The 20,146-nt window shown below is 38.5% G+C and overlaps 1 protein-coding gene across 5 annotated transcripts; it reads right to left on the bottom strand.

Annotated features, from left to right (window-relative positions):
• LOC109209253 (haloacid dehalogenase-like hydrolase domain-containing protein At3g48420) lies at positions 2,203–15,527 on the bottom strand. 5 transcript variants are annotated; one of them, XM_019372485.1, is made up of 11 exons: positions 15,140–15,526; positions 14,483–14,532; positions 14,211–14,274; positions 13,940–13,988; positions 13,758–13,826; positions 13,072–13,133; positions 11,427–11,507; positions 4,423–4,577; positions 4,233–4,317; positions 2,917–3,060; positions 2,203–2,482 (listed from the first exon to the last, which is right to left on the bottom strand). In XM_019372485.1, the coding sequence occupies exons 1-11, from the start codon at positions 15,385–15,387 to the stop codon at positions 2,380–2,382; spliced, it is 1,110 nt and encodes a 369-aa protein (XP_019228030.1). In that variant the 5' UTR covers positions 15,388–15,526; the 3' UTR covers positions 2,203–2,379. The 5 variants fall into 5 exon arrangements, with proteins under 5 accessions (XP_019228030.1, XP_019228062.1, XP_019228039.1 ...); XM_019372517.1 differs by lacking the exon at positions 15,140–15,526 and adding an exon at positions 14,645–14,873; XM_019372494.1 differs by lacking the exon at positions 13,940–13,988 and having other exon boundaries at positions 14,198–14,274; positions 15,140–15,527.

The following is a 20,146-nucleotide window of genomic DNA, read 5'->3' as shown; positions in this document are numbered from 1 at the left end:
CAGAGACCCAGTCGAGGCACTTGACTAACGAAAAGCGGGAGTAGGAGCCCTCGCCCTCCTCGTTTCCCTCCGGCCTACCAACAAAGAAAAAAAAGTTAAAAAAAAAAGAGAAGACGGTATGAAGGTCGAAGCAACTAAGATCGAAACAAGATGACTCACCGATCGAAGAATGCTAACGTTCAAACTTCTTATTGAACTGCGACCACTCACAGATCCCCACCGTGTGAGGTAAAATTTGGCTCACCCAGTCGCGAATATCGGCGACCAACGAAGGAGGAGATTTTTCGGATGCATATAAAAAAAAAAGAGAAAAGTGGAAGAACGATTAAGTCACCGAAGAGAAACAACAAATATCCAGTTCGCGAAAACACTTACGAGCAAAGTTCCACTTCTGAGGAAATCCTTTGGGGTTCGACACCACGTGCTCTGTCTTAATGGCGAAGGTGTATCATCGTACCCCTGTGAAAACTTGGGGCGAAGAGATGAAGCAGATGGCAGAGAGAGATCCCGCGGTTGGCTAGCTCTGCGTACTTTATCAGCATAAGAAAAATCTTATAGATGTACAGGGAGAGCTAGGCCGGACAGACGCCATAATAACGGCAAAAATCCTCCGCCAAGGAAGAAAGAGGAAGCGAATAGCCAACAACAAATGGATATGTGTAGAATGCGCGGTATCCAAGGCGACGAATTTGTACCACATCGTCACCAGTCGGGATGAGGTCGATATGGTCTAGGATTCACCATTTGGCCCTAAATTCAACGAGGGCCGCCACATCTATCTCAGAGATGGCAGGCTCGGGATCGTCTTCAGGCCGCTTCAAGAAGTCCGACCTAGCCCTTTCTGAGCGTGGAATTATTTCATCTACAGTAGGGAAACTCTCGTCTTCTACAGCCATGGCTTCTCCTTCATCGTGAGAAGGCATGTCCACCGTCAATGGAACCAAATCAGAAGCTCCCTCAAAGTTAGAAGATGCACTAGCCATTTTTTTTGTCACGTAAAAGGGAAGAAATTATAAATACGACATGGGTAATAATGGCAGAAAGCGCTAAAATGGTGAGAAATAAAGATGCAAGAACTCTGAGGAGAAGAAGAGAAAGCTTGAAGATTCAAATACTTAAAAATGCAACAAATCAAATGGGGGGTTCCTATCCCTATTAATAAGAATATTGGCACCCTAATTGAGAAAGCCAAGCGCCGCCACATTGATTTCGAAATGGAAGGGGCGTGGGAAACGACATAACGTATCAGGAACATGCGCCATAATTACGCATGATAAAATGATGTCATTTCAAACTGACGTAACATTCATCTGTGGCTCTCGAAGCGCCACATCGTCATCTCACCATATAAATGTTACTACTCGACCTGCACGCCCAGATTTCTCAAGTTGCAACTGGCGAAGTCCGCCCATCGAGCTCGTCCAAAAAACAACCTCGATAGGCGGAGGGACTAACTATATGGGTCGAAATCTGACCAAGGGAATCTTGCTCAAAGATAGATTACTAAGAGACGATTAGGCCGAGGTCGTACTCAAGATGGAAGGAACCTATTGGCGAGCTGAGTAACCGGGGCCGAGGTCGAACACTCAGGTCGGCTATAACGGCTAGTTTTGTAGCAAGACATTTCAGGGGAATATTCTATTGAATATTCACTGCACTTGTACTTTATGTTAGATAAAGGGTATGTCCCATATAAATAGAAAGGTAGAGAGAAGAAAAGGGGCATGTAATATTCTATATGATAAAGAGCTCTCTTGAAAAGTTGACTCTCAAGTATAATACAAATACTACCTTTTAAAGAGATTCAATTTGTTGTTTATTCCATATATTCATATCACCTCATTCAATATTGGGTGAATCATTCTCTCTATTTACATTTGTTGACATTTAACATATTTATTGCTTATCATTATTCCCCACTCATTCATAGCAGCATCATCTAATACACATCGTATTAAATTGGTTTTGACATTTAACATATTTATTGCTTATCATTATAACCCACTCATTCATAGCAACATCATCTAATACACATTGTATTAAATTGGTTTTAACGCAATCCTACGTATTTGTACAAACACGTTTCAGATCTAGAATTTATTATATTTAGCTAGAATTTACCCATTATCTTCTTATTTAATTAGTTTAACAAAAGGTTCCATACTCTTTGGTCAAACAACCAGAATGTTTGAAAATTTTCCAGAAAGGCGAAATGAAGCTCAAAATTGAGACGTAATTCCATAAATGGTACACTAAGAAAATAAATGGCAGCTAGAGCAATACATTTTACTTACAGTACGTATCTCATATAACTAATTTTACAGCAGCACAATTACACTCGCTTGAAAATTTTGAAGCAACTAGCTTTTGAATCAAACATCAGGACCTCTGTATTTGTCGTAGCCTAGAAATCGATAGATCTCCACCACCAAATCCATCCATTATCGCTTTAGCTCCAGGAAACTCAGCTCTAGCGGTCGAACTTTTACACATCAACAAAAAGAATATAATTATTCAACAAAGATGTCCATCGACGTTTATGCTAATATAACATTTAAACAGCATATTTAGAAAGCAAATTATCAGGAAGTAAATTAGCTAACATGGAACTATTTGTTGTTGTTATACTTATATTAGGTCCACTGTTAGAGACTTGTATGTTCGTGTTGGATAAGGGCAAAACTTAGAGAACCTCTAGTACTAGGAACCCCTAATTTCCCTTAAAAGAACAAATTATTTAGTCCTGATATGAAATGAACCGATAAAGAGCATGGTTACATAGGATTTATATAGCCGATCCCGACTTATTTGGGATAGAGGTAGTTAATTGATTGATATATGCTTGCTGCTAAAGACAGAACGTATTTCTACTGCATTCAAGATTTTGGTATTTAAACTTTTGATTGAAAAATCTACCTGCCCCGGACCACAACGCAAGGCATGCCAATTCGCTCTGCTCCAGCAACCCCAGATTGACTTCCGGCAACAAGCACACAATTATCCACAGGTACATTGGCATATTCTGCCCCTGCCCGTAATGCAGCCACAACATTCTTCATTCTACAATAGACGAAGATAAAGTATTAGACTTGACCACATTTACCAGCCACTAAATAACCAAACTGTTGCAGACTTGCTGTGTACCAAGATGCAATATGCACTCAATACAAATATGCATGAATTTGCAGATTAATTGTCCCCAAATGTTTCAGAATACAGATTTGGCCTATGGACGAATATGCAAGCATACGTCTGGCTTGAACCACAAATAGCTCCAAAGGCGAGCTATATGATCCAGTATGTTGCATGGACTCTTCTTTTCCTTTGATATACCAGTGTCCAACAGGTACAACATTGGTATATGGCTATTTCACTACAGATTCTTTTTTTTTTTTGGATAATCATGGTGTCCGGGCCAGCTTACGCGCACCTCGACTAATTCCACAGGATACCTGCTACCTCCCACCAGCAACAGGTACCAGGTCAGCATATGAATCCATGATAGTACACTGAAAGGAGGTCAGCATATGAATCCGTAATAATATCTAGTAGTTGCATTCAATTCCGTGTAACCCCAATGATTCAGCAGTTGTTCTTATGATTTAAAGATGCTCTTTAACAAATAGAAAGATCACCTACTAGTTTGGCCAATGTGATTTCGAAACCAATGATTTGGCATGATCCTTCAGAATACACTGTAAAAACTTGCATAAAAGTGATCTTACATCTATCAGATAAAAACATTCACCCAGTATTTGTAACTTAGTCCATATAACAAGGTCTGTAATAGCACATATGAGATCAATAAGAAGCTAACCTGTTACGTGTTTATTGTGATCTACCAGAAAAAAAAGGAGTAGTTCTCTTTGCACCAGAGTTTTTTTTTCCTGACAACTCTGATTAGATGAGTAAATTCGTAGAAAATAATTTCTTTTTTCCCTTTGGCATGTCTCAAACTACCAGTTAGATACATGAAATCTCCAGCTCCAAAGCATGTGGGAAAAGGCATATTGGCGCCCTCCATTAAGCATCTTCAATTTTTTTTTTTTAAATTGTTGATAAGATCCCAACTATGTCAAGATTGAAGTGTAGTTTATTTATTGATTTTTGATAAGCTCCATCAAGCATCTTCATCCAGGTAATATGATGTCATACGGTGTAAAACTGGAAATGTATCCATCAAAACGACCCGAAAAAGAAAAACCAACAATGAAGAGAATGATAGGACTAACTCTTCACTTGAAGTTGTATCAATGTCGACACTCAACTTTAGCATGGAAGCAACCTCCTTAGCAATTCTTTGCTCCTCTGCAGAAACTGGGAAACAATATAGAGGTATGCAGTTTCTTATAGTGAGATATGGTAAAAGAGAGACAACCAGCTTATGCAATGAAATTTTACCAGATTGTCGATGCAATTTACCTGCTTTTCTTGCTTCTTTAGCCAGTTGCTCACCTAGGTCAGACGCCACTCCTTCACCAAATACAAGTTGGCCATAGAAACTTTGCTTTACCTCCTCCATTCCAAGTATTTTTATCCTTGCCATTTTATCATTTCCAAGCTTCTCAATGATGGATCTGTAGTGAATCAACCAACTGGTTACTCTTTTCATTAATTGTAAGAAAGAATGCTGTAGGAACACTGTTATGGAATTACTACACATGCCAACTACAGTCATTTCAATTATCTGTTACAAAACTAGCTTCACCTAGGAAAAGGTCAGATGCTAAGGTGATAGCACTTCTCGAGTTATTCCTAGTGTCTGCCAGAGGTTAAAAGCTAAGTTGCTCGGACACGGGTGCGGGTATCCGATACGGATGCGGATCTAGATGTCGGATCCTTCGAGATGTAAATTCTAAGATTCGGGGACACGGATCCTAATACGGATACGGACGGGTGCGGGGATCCGACTAAAAATTAAAAAATATCTTTAAATTATGATAAATTTTGTGGAATACTTAAGTATAACTTGTAAAGTGTGGATTTCTTTTTATTCTCAAGTTATAGATAAGTAAAGGATCGATTTCTTAGATAAGGTATGATATTTTCTTCAAATTTATCCTAGTTTTGGTTTTGATTTTGGGAATCAAATTATATCTCGTGTCGAATATTTCCGTCCATTGTGGTCAAAGTACCCAAAATTGTTTGACCAGATCCGGTACGGATCCCATACCCACACCCATACTAGTGTCGTGTCGACACGGGTGCGGTACCTAAATTGCCATGTCGGAGCAACTTAGGTTAAAAGTCTTTAGCAACAAATGATTCAAACTTCATTCATCTTCTACCATTCAGACGAATGCTATATCAGTTGCATTTTCAAAATTTACTTATTTTCCTTCTCGCTTCCCTACCATATTTTTCATTATTTGGATGAACTAAATTCAGTTTATGCACAAAGAACATGCTATAGGTTGTTTCTTTATTGCATTCACCCAAAATTATCTAAAGCTAATTGTTGATATTAGAGGTGTTAGCCAAAAGAAGATTAGTAAGCATAGTAGCATACTAAGAACTGACTAAAAATTGAAAACTAAAGCATGTTCAACAACCGAACACTTACATAATTTTGCTACTTATTTTGGAGACTTAATTATTTTCTAATATTTCATTACATATAAAAAATATTTTCTGATAACCAACATTATGTAAAATTGTTAAATTTCTATAACACATTCAAGCAACAAAGTCCATAATAAGACCACATAGTTGTTATATATAATATTTTATCATCCAGATTCAAGAATGGAAAATTTTCTTTTGGGAAAAGGTCCAAATAAGCCCTAATGTTTGCAATTTGTCTTACATTTGCCCTCCGTTCATGAAAGCCCCCACCATTATTTTTTGTCTCAATATGCCCCTATGCAAACGATTTTCCATCGTGGAAAACTTGATCTGATTTGGCTAATACAATGGACGCCACATATGGGTATTATTTGGACATTTTCCTAAGTTGCTCGGATACGGGTGCGTGCAGGGGCGGCTCAAGCATATACGGGCCTAAAGCCAAAGTTTAATATGAGGCCCAAATTTTTTAAAAAAAGTTACAAAATATGTTTTTATTTGAAGTCTATTCTTCTAACTTTTTGAGATATAAAGTTGTTAAAATTTTTTTATAATCAATTTTCTCTAATAATTCTTGCTCGATTGATAATATAGCTAACTTATTTAATTTTTCTTGAGATATTGTCGATCTTAGATAAGATTTTACAAAGCAAATAGAAGTATAGAACTATTGAAAGCTTAAAAATATTGCTGAACACTTGAACTAGATATTGGAGAAAGAAGGTGAGTAATGAAATCTTGGAGAAAGAAGGTGGGTAAGAATATCAAAGAGAAAGACAAAATATGTAGGGTTTTCTGAAATATGAAGAGATTGGGAAGAAAAAAAAAGATTGACTTGGACAAATTAAGGAAGAGATTAAATTTTTTAATGAAGGAGTAAAAAGTGGAAAACTGAAGTTGAAAATACTATTGATCTACCCATTTTTTTTTTTTTTGATTTGCACCGGGTGTCCGAGTCTCTAAGAGCCCCGACTAATCCCGGGGGTGCACAGGCCCTCGGCAAGGAGTTTCCCGCAAGTGCACCACGGTTAATTCAGGTTTTACCCAGTCCAATGGCCCTCAGAAATTGTTTGCACCCAGCGGGTTTCGAACTTGAGACCTAGAAAGGGAGCAAACTCCAAGGCTCAAGTCTATTGCCACCAGGCCAACCCCGAGGGTTTTGATCTACCCATTTTTAAGTAAATCAAATTGTTACTTTAATTATATATCTAAAAAGGTTTCTTTCCTTTAATATTAACAACTCTACTTTTGTATTAAAACTACTAAATATTATTTTTTAAATACCTATGAACCTATTATTTTTTAAAAATGGGACCCCTCGAATTTGGGGGCCTAAGGCACAAGCCTTACTAGTCATAAGGTTGGAGCCGGCCTTGGGTGCGGGTGTCCGACATGGGTGCGGATCTAGAGGTCGGCTCCTTCGAGATGTAAATTCTAAGATTCAGGGATACGGATCCTAGTACAGATACGGGTGCGGGGATCCCGCTAAAAATAATTCAACATTATAAAAATATCTCTAAATTATGAGAAATTTTGTCGAAGACTTACGTATAGCTTGTAAAGTGTAGATTTCTTTTTTATTCTCAAGTTGTAAAAAGGTAAAGCATTGATTTCCTAGACAAGGTATGCTATTTTCTTCAAATTTACCCTAGTTTTGGTTCTGATTTCAGGAATCAAATTGTATCTCGTCTCGAATGTTTCCGTCCGTCATGGTCAAAGTACCCAAAATTGTTTGACCAAATCCTGTACGGATCCCATACCCACAACCATACTAGTGTCGTGTCGACACGGGTGCGGCACCTAAACTGCCGTGTCGAGCAACTTAGCATTTTTCTATTGCTCGAGGGTATATTTGGACTTTTTGTTGTTCAGGACCATGCTTAAAACTATATAAGCGGGTATATATAAACCTATTTGATAGTCTAGGGATAAAACTGGATCTTTTGTTTGTCCATATAGCTTCATCGTGACAAATGTCAGAGCCAAACTGGACAAACGTAAGTCGGAGGAGCATATTTGAGATGAAAGATAACAGTGAGAGCTTTCATGGAACAATAGTCAAGCGAAGGGTAAATGTATGACAAATTGGATAGTTCAGGGGTAAATATGAACCCTTTCCCCCTTCTTTTTTGTTTTAAAGGTGGTACCAAAGCCAACTTGTGAGCACCTCGACCATACTAGGTATCTGGTACTTCTCACTGGCATATGTACTGCGTAACTCTGTCCATTAAAGCTTAGCCAAATGGGAAGAATCACCTAGTGTTTTTTTGTCTTGCTGGGATTTGAACCTTGGTCTCCCATTGTTTTCATCCACTAGGGTGACTACTTGGCCTTGGGTACAACAGCAACAACAACAACCCAGTAAAATCCCATCGGTGGGGTCTGGGGAGGGTAGAATGTACGCAGACCTTACCCCTACCCCGAAGGGTATAGAGAGGCTGTTTCCGAGAGACCCTCGGCTCAGAGACAATAGATCTGTGACAACAAAACCCGAAAAATAATATCAGCAACGTGATAGACAGCAAATAAATGGAAAAGGCAGTAACACAAATATTATGCAAAAGTGTGAAACACAACATAAATCGCTAGCAGGGCTGGACAAAACACTAACATACTCGTCGGTACAAAAAGGGAAACCGAGAAAGGGGAAAACCGCTCGACTACCCTTAACCTACAACCCTAATGCTTGACCTCCACACCTTCCTATCAAGAGCCATGTCCTCGGAAATCTAGACCGCGCCATGTCCTGTCTGATCACCTCGGCTCAATACTTCTTAGGCCGCCCTCTACCTCTTCTCGTACCTGCCAAAGCCAACCGCTCACGCCTAGGCTTCTCCTCTGCACGTGTCCGAACCATCTAAGTCGCGCTTCCCGCATCTTGTCGTCCACCAGAGTCACGCCCACCCTCTCTCGAATATCTTTATTCCTAATCTTATCCAGCCTAGTGAGATCCATCTCAACATCCTCATTTCTGCTACTTTCATTTTCTGGATATGTGAATTTTTGACAGGCAACACTCAACCCCATACAACATGGCTGGTCTAACCACTGCTCTATAGAACTTACCTTTGAGTTTCGGTGGCACATTCTTGTCACACAAGACTCCAGACACTAACCTCCATATCATCCACCCCACCAGTGTTTGAAAAAGCGCACGCTTCGTCGCTTTAAAGCGCGAAGCGACAGAGTATCGCTTTTCTGTGCCTAAGGCGACACGAACATCTGAAGTGCACGCTTCAGAGAAAAAAGCGACGAGGCGAGCGAAGCGACGAAGCGATCGCTTTTGAAGAAAAATCGCATCTGGGCCTAGTTTTTTTTTTAAAAAAGATTGGGTCTGTTTTTAATTTTATACAAAAGAAACCCCTAATGCTGCGCGACATAACAGAACACAATTGCTGCGATTTTCTCTCTTCTTCATCGAAAAATTAGGGTTTTGGGACAGAAAGTTTCTGCTTTCTTTTCTCTTCTTCATCGCAGCAGACCAGCACCAGTCCACAGCTCCAGTCGACCAGTCCAGGTAAATTTTCTTCTCCTTTCTTTTCTCATTTTTTTCTTCTTTCTTTCTTTCTTTCTTCTTTTCTCATTTTTTTCGTCACTGACTCTCTAGGCTGGAGTTCTGTCTGTCTTCTTTCATCCTTCTTCTTTCTTCTTCTGAGTTTTGTCTTCTCTTTTTTACTTCTTTCTTTCATTATCTATAATTTATATATTTTATATTTTTCAGTTTATTTGATTTTTTAGTGTATATTTCAGTAATTAAAATTAATTATTATATATGTTATATTTTCAGTTTATGTGATTTTTAAATGATATTTCAGTTTGTATAATTAATTATTATATATATTATATGTATTTTCAGTTATTGATTATGTTTTTTCTTATATCTTAATAGGGATATTAAAATGTTGATTCTAGTAATTTAGTAGCTTTGATTTTGCTTGTCCTATGATTTGTGGATGATTTGGTGGTACCTAGTACCTACTTTTGAGTATTTAAATTGAAGTTTTTGATTATTTATAATTTTACATTATGTTTTTTAAGAATTGCGCTTCACTTTAATAAAGCGTGCGCTTCGCGTTTGAAGCGAAGCGAGCCCTTGTCGCTTTTTTGCGCTTCGCGCTCTCCAAAACACTGCACCCCACCCCAGTATGGTGCGCAACATCCCCGTCGATCTCCCCATCACCTTGGATAATTGACCCTAAGCACTTAAAACTTTCTCTCTTGAGGATGACCTGTGAGTCAAGCCTGACTTCCGCATCCGCTTCCCCTGTCACGTCGCTGAACTTACATTCCACATATTCCGTCTTAGTCTTACTCAACTTGAAACCTTTAGACTCCAGGGCCTGCCTTCATACCTCCCGTTTCCCATTAACGCCGCATCGCGTCTCATCAATCAGAACTATATCATCAGTAGACAACATACACCATGGTACCTCTCCTTGGATATGGTGTGTTAGTGCATCAAGCGCCAGGGCAAATAAGAACGGGCTGAGCGCAGATCTTTGGTGTAACCCCATAACCACCGGAAATGGCTCTGAGTCACCTCCCACAGTCCTAACCCGAGTCATAGCTCCATCATACATATCCTTTATTGCCCTAATGTAAGCCACCGGCACACCTTTCACCTCTAGACATCTCCAAAAGATGTCCCTGGGGACCTTGTCATACGCCGTCTCTAGGTCAATAAACACCATATGCAAATCGCTCTTCCTATCCCTGTATTGTTCCACCAACCTCCTGATAAGGTGGATAGCTTCCGTAGTAGAACGACCCGGCATGAACCCGAACTGATTTTCCGATATAGACACCGCCCTCCTTATCCTCCCTTCCACCATCCTCTCCCAAACTTTCATGGTATGACTTAGTAACTTGATACCCCTATAGTTGTTACAATTCTGGATATCACCTTTGTTTTTGTACACCGGAACCATTGTACTCCACCGCCACTCACCGGGCAGCCTCTCCGTCCCGAAGATAACATTAAACAACCCAGTCAGCCAGTCAGCCACTCCAAGCCTGCTCTACCCGCATATCTCCAAAACTCTACTGGAATCTCATCTGGTCCGGTCGCTTTACCTCGACTCATCTTACCCATCGCACCCACGACCTCCTCAACCTTAAAGCGTCTACAATACCTAAAGTCATGGTGGCTCTCGGAGTTCCCCAATTGCCCTAACACGATGTTTCCATCCCCCTCTTCATTCAGAAGTTTATGAAAGTACAACTACCATCTTTGCCTAATCTGGGCCTCTTCCATAAATACTCGACCATCCTCGTCTTTAATGCACCTTACTTGATCCAGGTCGCGAGCCTTCTTCTCTCTCGCTTTGGCCAACCGAAATAACTTCTTGTCCCACCTTTGCACCCAAGTTCCTCGTACAGCCGACCAAATGCAGCAATCTTAGCCTCTGTGGCCGCTAATTTCGCCTCCTTCCTAGCATCCTTATATCTTTCTCTATCCGCTCTCCTCTGATCCTCGTCGGTGCTCTCTACTAACTTAATGGCTTCCACTTTACTTTGGACCACGTTATTCCACCACCAGTCGCCTCGGTGCCCACCAGAGTAACCTTTAGAAACTCCCAACACCTCTCTCGTTGCCTCCCTTATACAGTCCGTCGTTGCCGTCCACATAGCGCTAGAATCCCCACCACTCTTCCAGGCACCCATAGTCGTGGCCGCCCCTCCAACAATCCTAAGTGTTCAGCAAGAGCAATTTCAGTCTTTAGATGTTAGACTTCACTTTTTCAGTTTTATTCAGTCATACGTCACTTAGAGCTATGTAAAAGAACTTAGTGCTAAAATAAAATATGTTTCTTACAGATTCATATTTGAAATGCAAAACTGAGTTGTAATTAGCAGTAAACCTGGCTGGTTTTTCCCCACATTTACAGTATGATGTCAGCATCACTACTGGGACACCTTCTTCATAAGCTTCATCAATAAATCTGCAAAATGCATAGGAGAATTATTACGAGAATATAACAAAATTAAGGAAGATCAACCTAATAAATTAATAAAAATAGACCATGCCATAAAACAAACTTGTACACTGGTAGTCGAGGAGGTAAGCTAGAGAGTTATCCTGATAACGTAACGCAAAATATTCTTACCTTAAACTCCTCCTTAGGAAAATAATGAGAATTATCTTTGAAAAGTAAACTCTTATGGCATTTGAAAATGATACAACTAAATCTATGAATCAGTAATGTGATAAACTTTATTTTACTCATGACCTACATCATATTGAGGAATTGTCGAATGCACTGGCTTACAACCAGATACATAGGAGGCAAGACAGACATGCTTGTATATAAAAAATATCCTCCGATTTCTTAAGTTCACTATTGTTGTAAATTTAATAACTGTAGCTGGAGTGAAACCACTTCCGGTAATTCAAATGATGCTACACTCACTTTAAAATAAACTCCGCGTCCATTAAATTGTATGAATGGAAAAATAAATAAAAACAGTATCTTGCATAAAGGTGGATGAGTATATCTGTATATGGCATTCCTAACATTCCTAGGACATGATAAGGATGCTTAGCTAATATATCAGCATAGCTTATGACAAATACTGCTGAACTTTGGAAATGTAAAAGCTAGGTAACAAAGATAAGAAAAGAGAAAACACATGTACACCTTAATCATGCAGTTGAAGAATTAGATACTCTTAACAGAGGCTCCAAATTCCAAAGTTTATTGAATGAGAAAAGGAAAAAATGAAGGTCAAAGAATTGGTATGAGGGCTGCCATGGTACACATAGTAAGTGAAAAATGCAATAGAATTGTCAGGAAAGGAAGAGGGCCCTAGGAATAACCTACTATGGGAAGGCTACAAAAAGCACCAACAGAGCAGCACATAATTACGATAACATCAAAAACTATGACAAATCCCTAGAAATTAACTCACAGATCTAATTGATAGAAAAAATAGCTGAGTATTTGCAAGAGGCATGCCACGAATCCATTCTGATACAGATTACTACCAATCATTGAGGACAGCAACTTGAAAGTTTAAGATGGTTCGGACACCAACTCAAATTGGAAAACATTAAATAACCTACGCTTTTGAGTGAGATCTCTCTAAAAGTTTCTGAAAATAAAAGGAGAAAAACCCGAATAGCCTCAATTTTTAATGAAAATAAACTTAAAACCTGACAGCAATATTAAAATCAACACATAAATCTTCAAAGAAAATATGGAAACATGATTCAGAGCTTCAACCGCGTGGACGGAAATCTTTCTCATTTTTTACACTTACCGCGCCCAGCATTACCCAAAAACTGCTTATAGAAAAGAATGGAATAACCATAAGAAACCTCACTCTGATACAAGGTAAAAGGAGAAATCATCAGCATGCCTCATAAATCACTGAACTTCAGACTAAGATATTTTTTTTGATAGGTATCCAGACTATGATATTACTTCATCATGTAATAGAAGATCGCCTGAGGAGAATACATGTAACACATGGGCAAATGACTTTTGGTGAGAAAAGAGTACTCACTCTTCAACACCAGGTCTTAAAGGTAAAGATTTTGACATGACCAGTTCATCCAATGCAATTTTCTGCAAGAAATGAACCCATTGTTCAGATTATCAATTCAACGAAGATCAAGTAAGCAATATTATGTTATTCTAAAAAAATATCAAACCACTGCAAAACAAGTTCCAATAAAGTAAAAAATAAAGGAGCCGGAAAACAACAACAATCACACTGGATATAACAGTTAGTACAAGTGAGAAAACCCAATACCAAATTTTTTTATTAAAATCTCAAACTATTAAACCAGTGCAAAAGAAAACAAAAGAAACGCGCAGGAAACAAGAACTATCAGATTGGATATAACAGCCATAGATGTACATGAAAACAAAAATGCAATTTGATTTTAGTCAATGGAGCAGAGCTAAGCGTGTCAACAGCTCTATGAGATTACCTTATCCGGAATGTTATTTTAGGTTCTTATTCCGATAACAGGCCTACTGTCTTGTGTTTGGCTTACACTCAATTTGAAGCTCTATGATAGCCCTTTATAACTAGAGATGTGGGCAGGAGCCGCAGGACTAGAGTTTGCAGATAATATGTTGGCAGCTATGTATTACTACTGATATTCTAAATATATCTAACAAGGGGCACGAGATTTTATCAACATATGTTAAAAAACCTATTAAACTTTACTTTTGAATGCATACCTTTTCACGCAGAACACTTTTCATAAATGTCTCCTTCTCACTTGTGGGCAGTGATGTGGGCCAGCCAATCTGAACAGAAAACAAGCTTATTCAAACTGGAAGGGGGGGGGGGGGGGTGTACTTGAAAGACTTTTTAGAATGTATACAAGAACACATATATGAACTTTTCCATGTGAGCTTACTCTGTTAAAAAACAAGACCAACATCTTTTCTTCATCACCTATGCTCTTCCTAGGGAAAGCAAGTACCATATGTTTAGGTCAATGCTTGTCTAGTCAGAAGGACAATTTAAGATATCGTGGACTGAGGTCAAATATGAAACTAAGAAGGTTACACATTCTGGAAAAGTTAGAAATTATTTAAGAGAAAAAAATCAACTAAGTAACAATAGTCTTATTCAGAAACGATACATGCATGCCTCAGCTAAATCACGAAATCACCTGGACAACACACCTCACAAGATCCTGATAAACTGGCTGGCTCCAATTTGCACAGTCCAATCCAAGCTTCCGGAATGCTGACATTAGTAGAAGAAAAAAGACATTTGGATTATCCAAGGTAGACTTGTTTTCATTTGTTATACATTAGCTTGTGCACCATCCTGGTGCATTCAGTCATTAAGATTGACTTTCTTAATCATCAAGAAAAAAGGTCATATCAGAAAAAACTTTCCCCTTAAGACATCTAAAATTTATTTGATAAAATAAAAAAGAAATCTTCACAACCTGCATTGAAGGCTTGACGGTTGCCCAAGCGATACACATCCATTAAAACCCTAAACAAATAAAAGTTTTCAAGGAAAGAAAGTAAAATAGAACTAGTTAGATGAAAAACAGAAAATGCTGCTGAAAATAAATACGGGTAGACCAAAACCTTGAACATAAAACCTTTGGGATTTCGAAACTCTAACTGAACGCTTCTACAATGTAGGTTCCTCCCTCCAATTTGCCATAATATTCTGGATAATCCTAGCTTCCAGATTAAATGAACCTTTTGTGATTGGAAACTCTAAATGAATTGTCTTATATTGCAGTTTTTTTTCTTCATTCAATCAACACTATTTAAGCACCAAAGAAGCCACAACATACAGATAAAAGTTCTTGGACAATAAAAAGACTAACAAACTCAAATTATGCTTGAGGATATGTTTAATTTCAGCTAATTTAACCAATTCAAATACTGAATTATGCTAGGACATAAAATATCAGGCATACTTGGTGGAGAACTTATCTACCCACTTCACCTTATCCACACACTCACTCTCTCCCAAAATCGTTGTCAAAGTACCAAACTTTTTCATACTTTAAATTACATAAAAAATGTATTCAGCTCGAATTTCAATTTGATATTTGAGAAGTTAATACGAATAAAAAAAATTGTACCCTTCAACTTCAAGGAGAAGAGCGAGTTGCTGAGGTGGGTTATCTTGGGTACTGCTGGAGAATGAGCTTGACGAATTGACAAAATACCCATCACTGTACAACTTGCCAATGCTAGAAGTAGTGCTCAAGTAGTTTTTTGGAGGCAAAAAGGAGAGGGATTTTCTTGGAACGTTATACAGTTTGGAAGAGTTGTTGGTGCTGAAACAGAAAGTCTTGAGAATGGGACATGAAGCTGTTTCCATGGCCATTCACCGCCACACTTGGGATCGCATGTGCAAGTTTTCTAATAAAATCCGCCCAGCGCCAGCAATCCAAGTAGATTTTTCTCTTACTTTCTTTTTTTCTTTAGCTTTCCCTTTGGAACCAAGAAACTAGTGAATACAACAACAAAAATAATAGTAATAAATCTAAGTATTATATAAGAATTGGGCCGGGAAAAAATAGTGTGTATACAAAGCTTATTCCTACCTTCACGGTAAAGAGACTGTTTTTATAGATCCTCCCTTAAAGAAACTATTGAGTAACAAAAGAAAATAAAAGCAAGCAATTTGAAGAAAAATTATATTTCAGTGTGTTAATGAAAGTACAACACCACTTATTAAGAAGTAGATATTAAATGAAAACTTTGTAGAAGTTAGTGGTGATAAAGCTGTCACTTAGCAATGTATAACTGTCAGTTAGGTATTAAGTTAAGTAGGGAAGAGTTAGATTAGTTAATATATAATTGTTAGTCGGTCAGTATATAAGATAGTTAATAGTCTTGTAAACACATACAGAGCCATTTCATTTTGTCTATGAACTTTTAGAGCTTATCAATTGAGCTATTTCTCTCTCAATCTTCTGTGAGACTCTCTCGCTCATTCACGATGGCTGAGCTCATCAACATAGTATCAGAGCTTTATAAATCGGTCAGCTCAGCTACAACGGAGGAGTATTAGAGGAGTATATCTGTTTTTAGATCGAGCTATTTCTTCAATCTAAGAAAAGTACTCCTGCAACCAAGGGTTTCTGGAACTTGTTAATTCCAGTTGAATCTCGACGAATTACTGTGAAATTCATCTTTAATTGCTTGTTGTTGTTCCAAATCAGTAACATAACTAAGTTTTCTGAAGAAACATAATGGTAATTGAAGAAGATGATTCCGTCTTTGCTGCTCAGGGTGCTATGGCTCCAACCCCAAATCTTCATGACATGGAGCTAGTTCATCACAATCATTCTTTATACATTCATCCATCAAACACGCAAGATTTGGTACTAATCTCCATTCAACTTCAAGGATATGAAAATTATTCAATTTGGAGTAGATCTATAAAAATTGTATTGCATGGCAAAAATAAGCAAGGCTTTGTTCTCGGTACCTGTATGAGAGAAATGTGTGATCATAGTCTACACGAAATGTGGGATAGGTGTAATGCAATTGTTCTAGCTTGGATTATAAATACCGTTTCACCAAATTTCATTGGTACTGTGATTTATGCATCTAATGCACACAGGACGTGGGAAGATCTTAAGGAAAGGTTTGATAAAGTCAACGCCTCTAGAGGCTTCTATCTTCACAAGGAAATTGCTACCTTGACTCAATGTGTGTCATCTATGTCCGTGTACTTCTCCAGACTTAGAGAATTGTGGGATGAGTACGAGGCCCTAGCACCCCCATCCTCTTGTGCTTGTCCTGAGTCTAGAAGACACGCTAAACATTATCAGACACAAAATTATATCAATTTTTGATAGGTTTAAATGAATTATTTGAACGTGCTAAGGATCAAGTTCTTATGACTTGTCATGATTATTAATGTTGAGAGTCAGAGAAAAAATGGTGCTGGAATTACTATTCGTATTGGTGATGAAGTTACTGACTCTACAACCATACTGGGTAACAAAGCTTTAGCAAGAGTTTACAAACAAAAGAACAACTCTAGCAAGGATTTGGTTCAATGTGACTACTGTAAGGGCCACACCAGGGCAAATTCCTTCAAGTTGAATGGCTATCCAGTATATTTTAAACCTAAGTAGAAAGGAGGGCCTCCAAATACTTATAGCAACACATATGCCAACAGTGTAACTAGTGTTGGTGGTCAAGTCTCTATTAGTAAAATCAGGAGAGTCCTCAATCTTCCAAGATATAACAATTCACAATGTCTTATATGTTACAAAGTTTAAGTACAATCTGTTGTCTGTTTCAAAAATCACTAAGGAGCTAAGTTGCTTGGTTGCATTCTTCCCTGATTTCTGTTTATTTTAGGAGCTCTTCAGCGGAAAAGTGATAGGGATTGGTAAAGAAGGGCATAGTCTCTACATTCTTCAAGCAAATTGTCTAGCATCTCCCTCCAAGACAGTGAATAAAGAGGATAAGTGTCTGCATCATTCACTTGTAAATACCATTACTAGTTCAAGCAATAAACCTAGTGGTGATACAATAAATAAGACTTGTGACAATACTTCTTTGTGGCATAGAAGATTAGGCTATGCTCGTTTTGAGAGTCTTGAAAAGTAATGATGGTTTAAAAGCTGTACATTAAAAGATCATCTATGTACTGTGTGTCCACTTGCCAAGCAGTCAAGATTACCTTTTACACTCAGTAATACTTGTTCTGTTCATCCTTTTAATCTTGTGCATGCTGATGTTTGGGGTCCCTACAAAGTACCTATACATGATGGTAAGAGGTATTTCCTTACCCTAGTAGATGATTTGTCTTGATATACCTGGATTTTCTTGTTGACTACTAAGGCAGACTCAATTGCTGTTCTGAAAGATTTCTTGATATTAGTTAGAAATCAGTTGTGATGTAAAATGTTTGAGAACTGATAATGGATCTGAGTTTGTCAACACTCAGATTAATTCTCTATTAAAGGACTTTGGGATAGTTCATCAAAGCTCATGTGTCTACACTCCTCAACAGAATGGTATAGTAAAACGAATGCATATGTATATTCTAGACATGGCTAGAGCTTTAAGGTTTCAAGCCTTCATCCCTTTGAAGTTTTGGGGTGAGTGTGTTCCTACTGCACTTTACTTGTTTAGTAGATTGCCCGCTGCTCTATTGAAAGGGAAATCACCCTTTGAGAAATTATTTCTTCGACCACCCTCCTTGCATCATTTGAGAGTGTTTGGTAGCCTATGTTATGCTACTAATGTGAGAAAGACAGATAAATTCAATCCTAGAGCATCTCCCACGGTTCATCTTGGGTACTCATCTTCCCAAAATGGCTATCTTCTCTATGATCTATCTACTTATCACTTCTTTGTCAGCACGGATACTGTGTTTAATGAAGATATCTTTCCTTTTCACTAGTCATTCTCCACTCTTCCTAGTTCTGCAGCTTTCAAAGGTGGATGTTCCTATCTCATCCTCTGAAGTTGTGCAGCCCATAGTGGAGATTGAAGCTCCTATCTGTGAGATGCCTTCCCTGACTCAGTCTATTATTGTGTCTAGCGCTCCTGCTTCTCCTGGCCTCTCCTCTACTACTCAAAAAGTCTTCTAGAGTTTCCAGACCTCCTATTTGGATGCAAGACTATGTAGTGCACACTAAGTAGTCCACCTGCGCCTATCCTATAGCTCAGTATGTGAACTATGATCAATTGACTTCTACTTACATGGGTCCTATTGCTGCATATTCTGATGTTTTTGAGCCCAGGACATTTTCTGAAGCAAGCAAGGATCCACAGTGGGTGAATGTTATGAAGACTGAGATCTCAGCCTTAGAGGATAATAAGACTTGGTCTATTGTTGATCTGCCACCCGATAAGGTTCCCATATGATGCAAATGGGTGTTTAAAATGAAGTGTTGTTTTTTTGCCCAGGACATTTGCTGAAGCAAGCAAGGATCCACGGTGGGTGAATGTTATGAAGGCTGAGATCTTAGCCTTAGAGGATAATAAGACTTGGTCTATTGTTGATCTGCCACATGATAAGGTTCCCATAAGATGCAAATGGGTGTTTAAAGTGAAGTACAAGTCTAATGGGGAGGTGAAAAGATACAGAGCAAGACTGGTTGCTAAAGGTTATTGTAAACAAGAGGGCCTTGACTTCAAGGAGAACTTTTCTCATGTAGCCAAAATGGTGACTATCAGAACAATGGTGGCTCTAGCTGCAGCTTCCAATTGGTACATCTTTCAAATGGATATCCACAATGCCTTTCTATAGGAAGATCTTGTTGAGGATGTCTACATGCAGATTCCAGATGGCTTTTCAAGCCAGAGGGAGTACAAGAAGGTCTGTAAGCTTCACAAGTCTTGATATGTCCTCAAGCAAGCACCTAGGCAATGGAACTTAAAACTGATAGATGCCTTGACTAATATGAGGTTTGTGCAGTCATGTTTACCTCAAAATACGAGTAACAATTAAATTTGATTTGTGGTTTTAAAGATACGTAATTTAGTTCAATACCAATTAATAATCAAGAAGTATGAAGTAGAAATGAAAGAGAAAAGTGAATCAAACCAATGTTACTTAGCAGCAGTGGCCTCGAGCTCAGTGACCTCGAGGTAGGCTTGGAATAATAAGAACAATTAAGTAAATAAAGTAAAGTAAGAACAATAGAGCTAAAGGACAATGCTGATGAAGCGAGAAAGGTAGAGAGTATATTCTTTGCTCAGTCCTCAGATGATGTTACAAATGATTGGGGTCCCCTTTTTATAATATGGGAACCCTAAATAAGGAATATTTCTATTTACAGTAGGGAATATTCTTGTTACAACTGTCTAACCGCCTAGTACGGAATCGTACAATCTTATTTCAGGATTTACGCCATGATCCTGGGGACGTGACAGGAATCTAGCTCATTATGTTACAAACCCATAACGGTACTATTTCGGGGTCGAGCACACTTGGCCTCGGTATTCCTCGGACTCCTATCTCCGGGCATTACACTATGTCTTTGAGCTCGAATCTGGTCCACCGGTTTCAAACTTGACCTCGCCCGGACTCGGGCCTAGGACGGAACCTCGAGCCTATAAATCGGGGGCATATGATTTTAACTGTATACAGATAGTCCCCGCGTTTCTTA

Source organism: Nicotiana attenuata, chromosome 2 (assembly GCF_001879085.1).
Source record: "Nicotiana attenuata strain UT chromosome 2, NIATTr2, whole genome shotgun sequence".
In the NCBI taxonomy this organism is placed as follows: domain Eukaryota; kingdom Viridiplantae; phylum Streptophyta; class Magnoliopsida; order Solanales; family Solanaceae; genus Nicotiana; species Nicotiana attenuata.
Note: the sequence above shows the minus strand (reverse complement) of the source record. Positions and strands in the feature narration are given on the sequence as shown.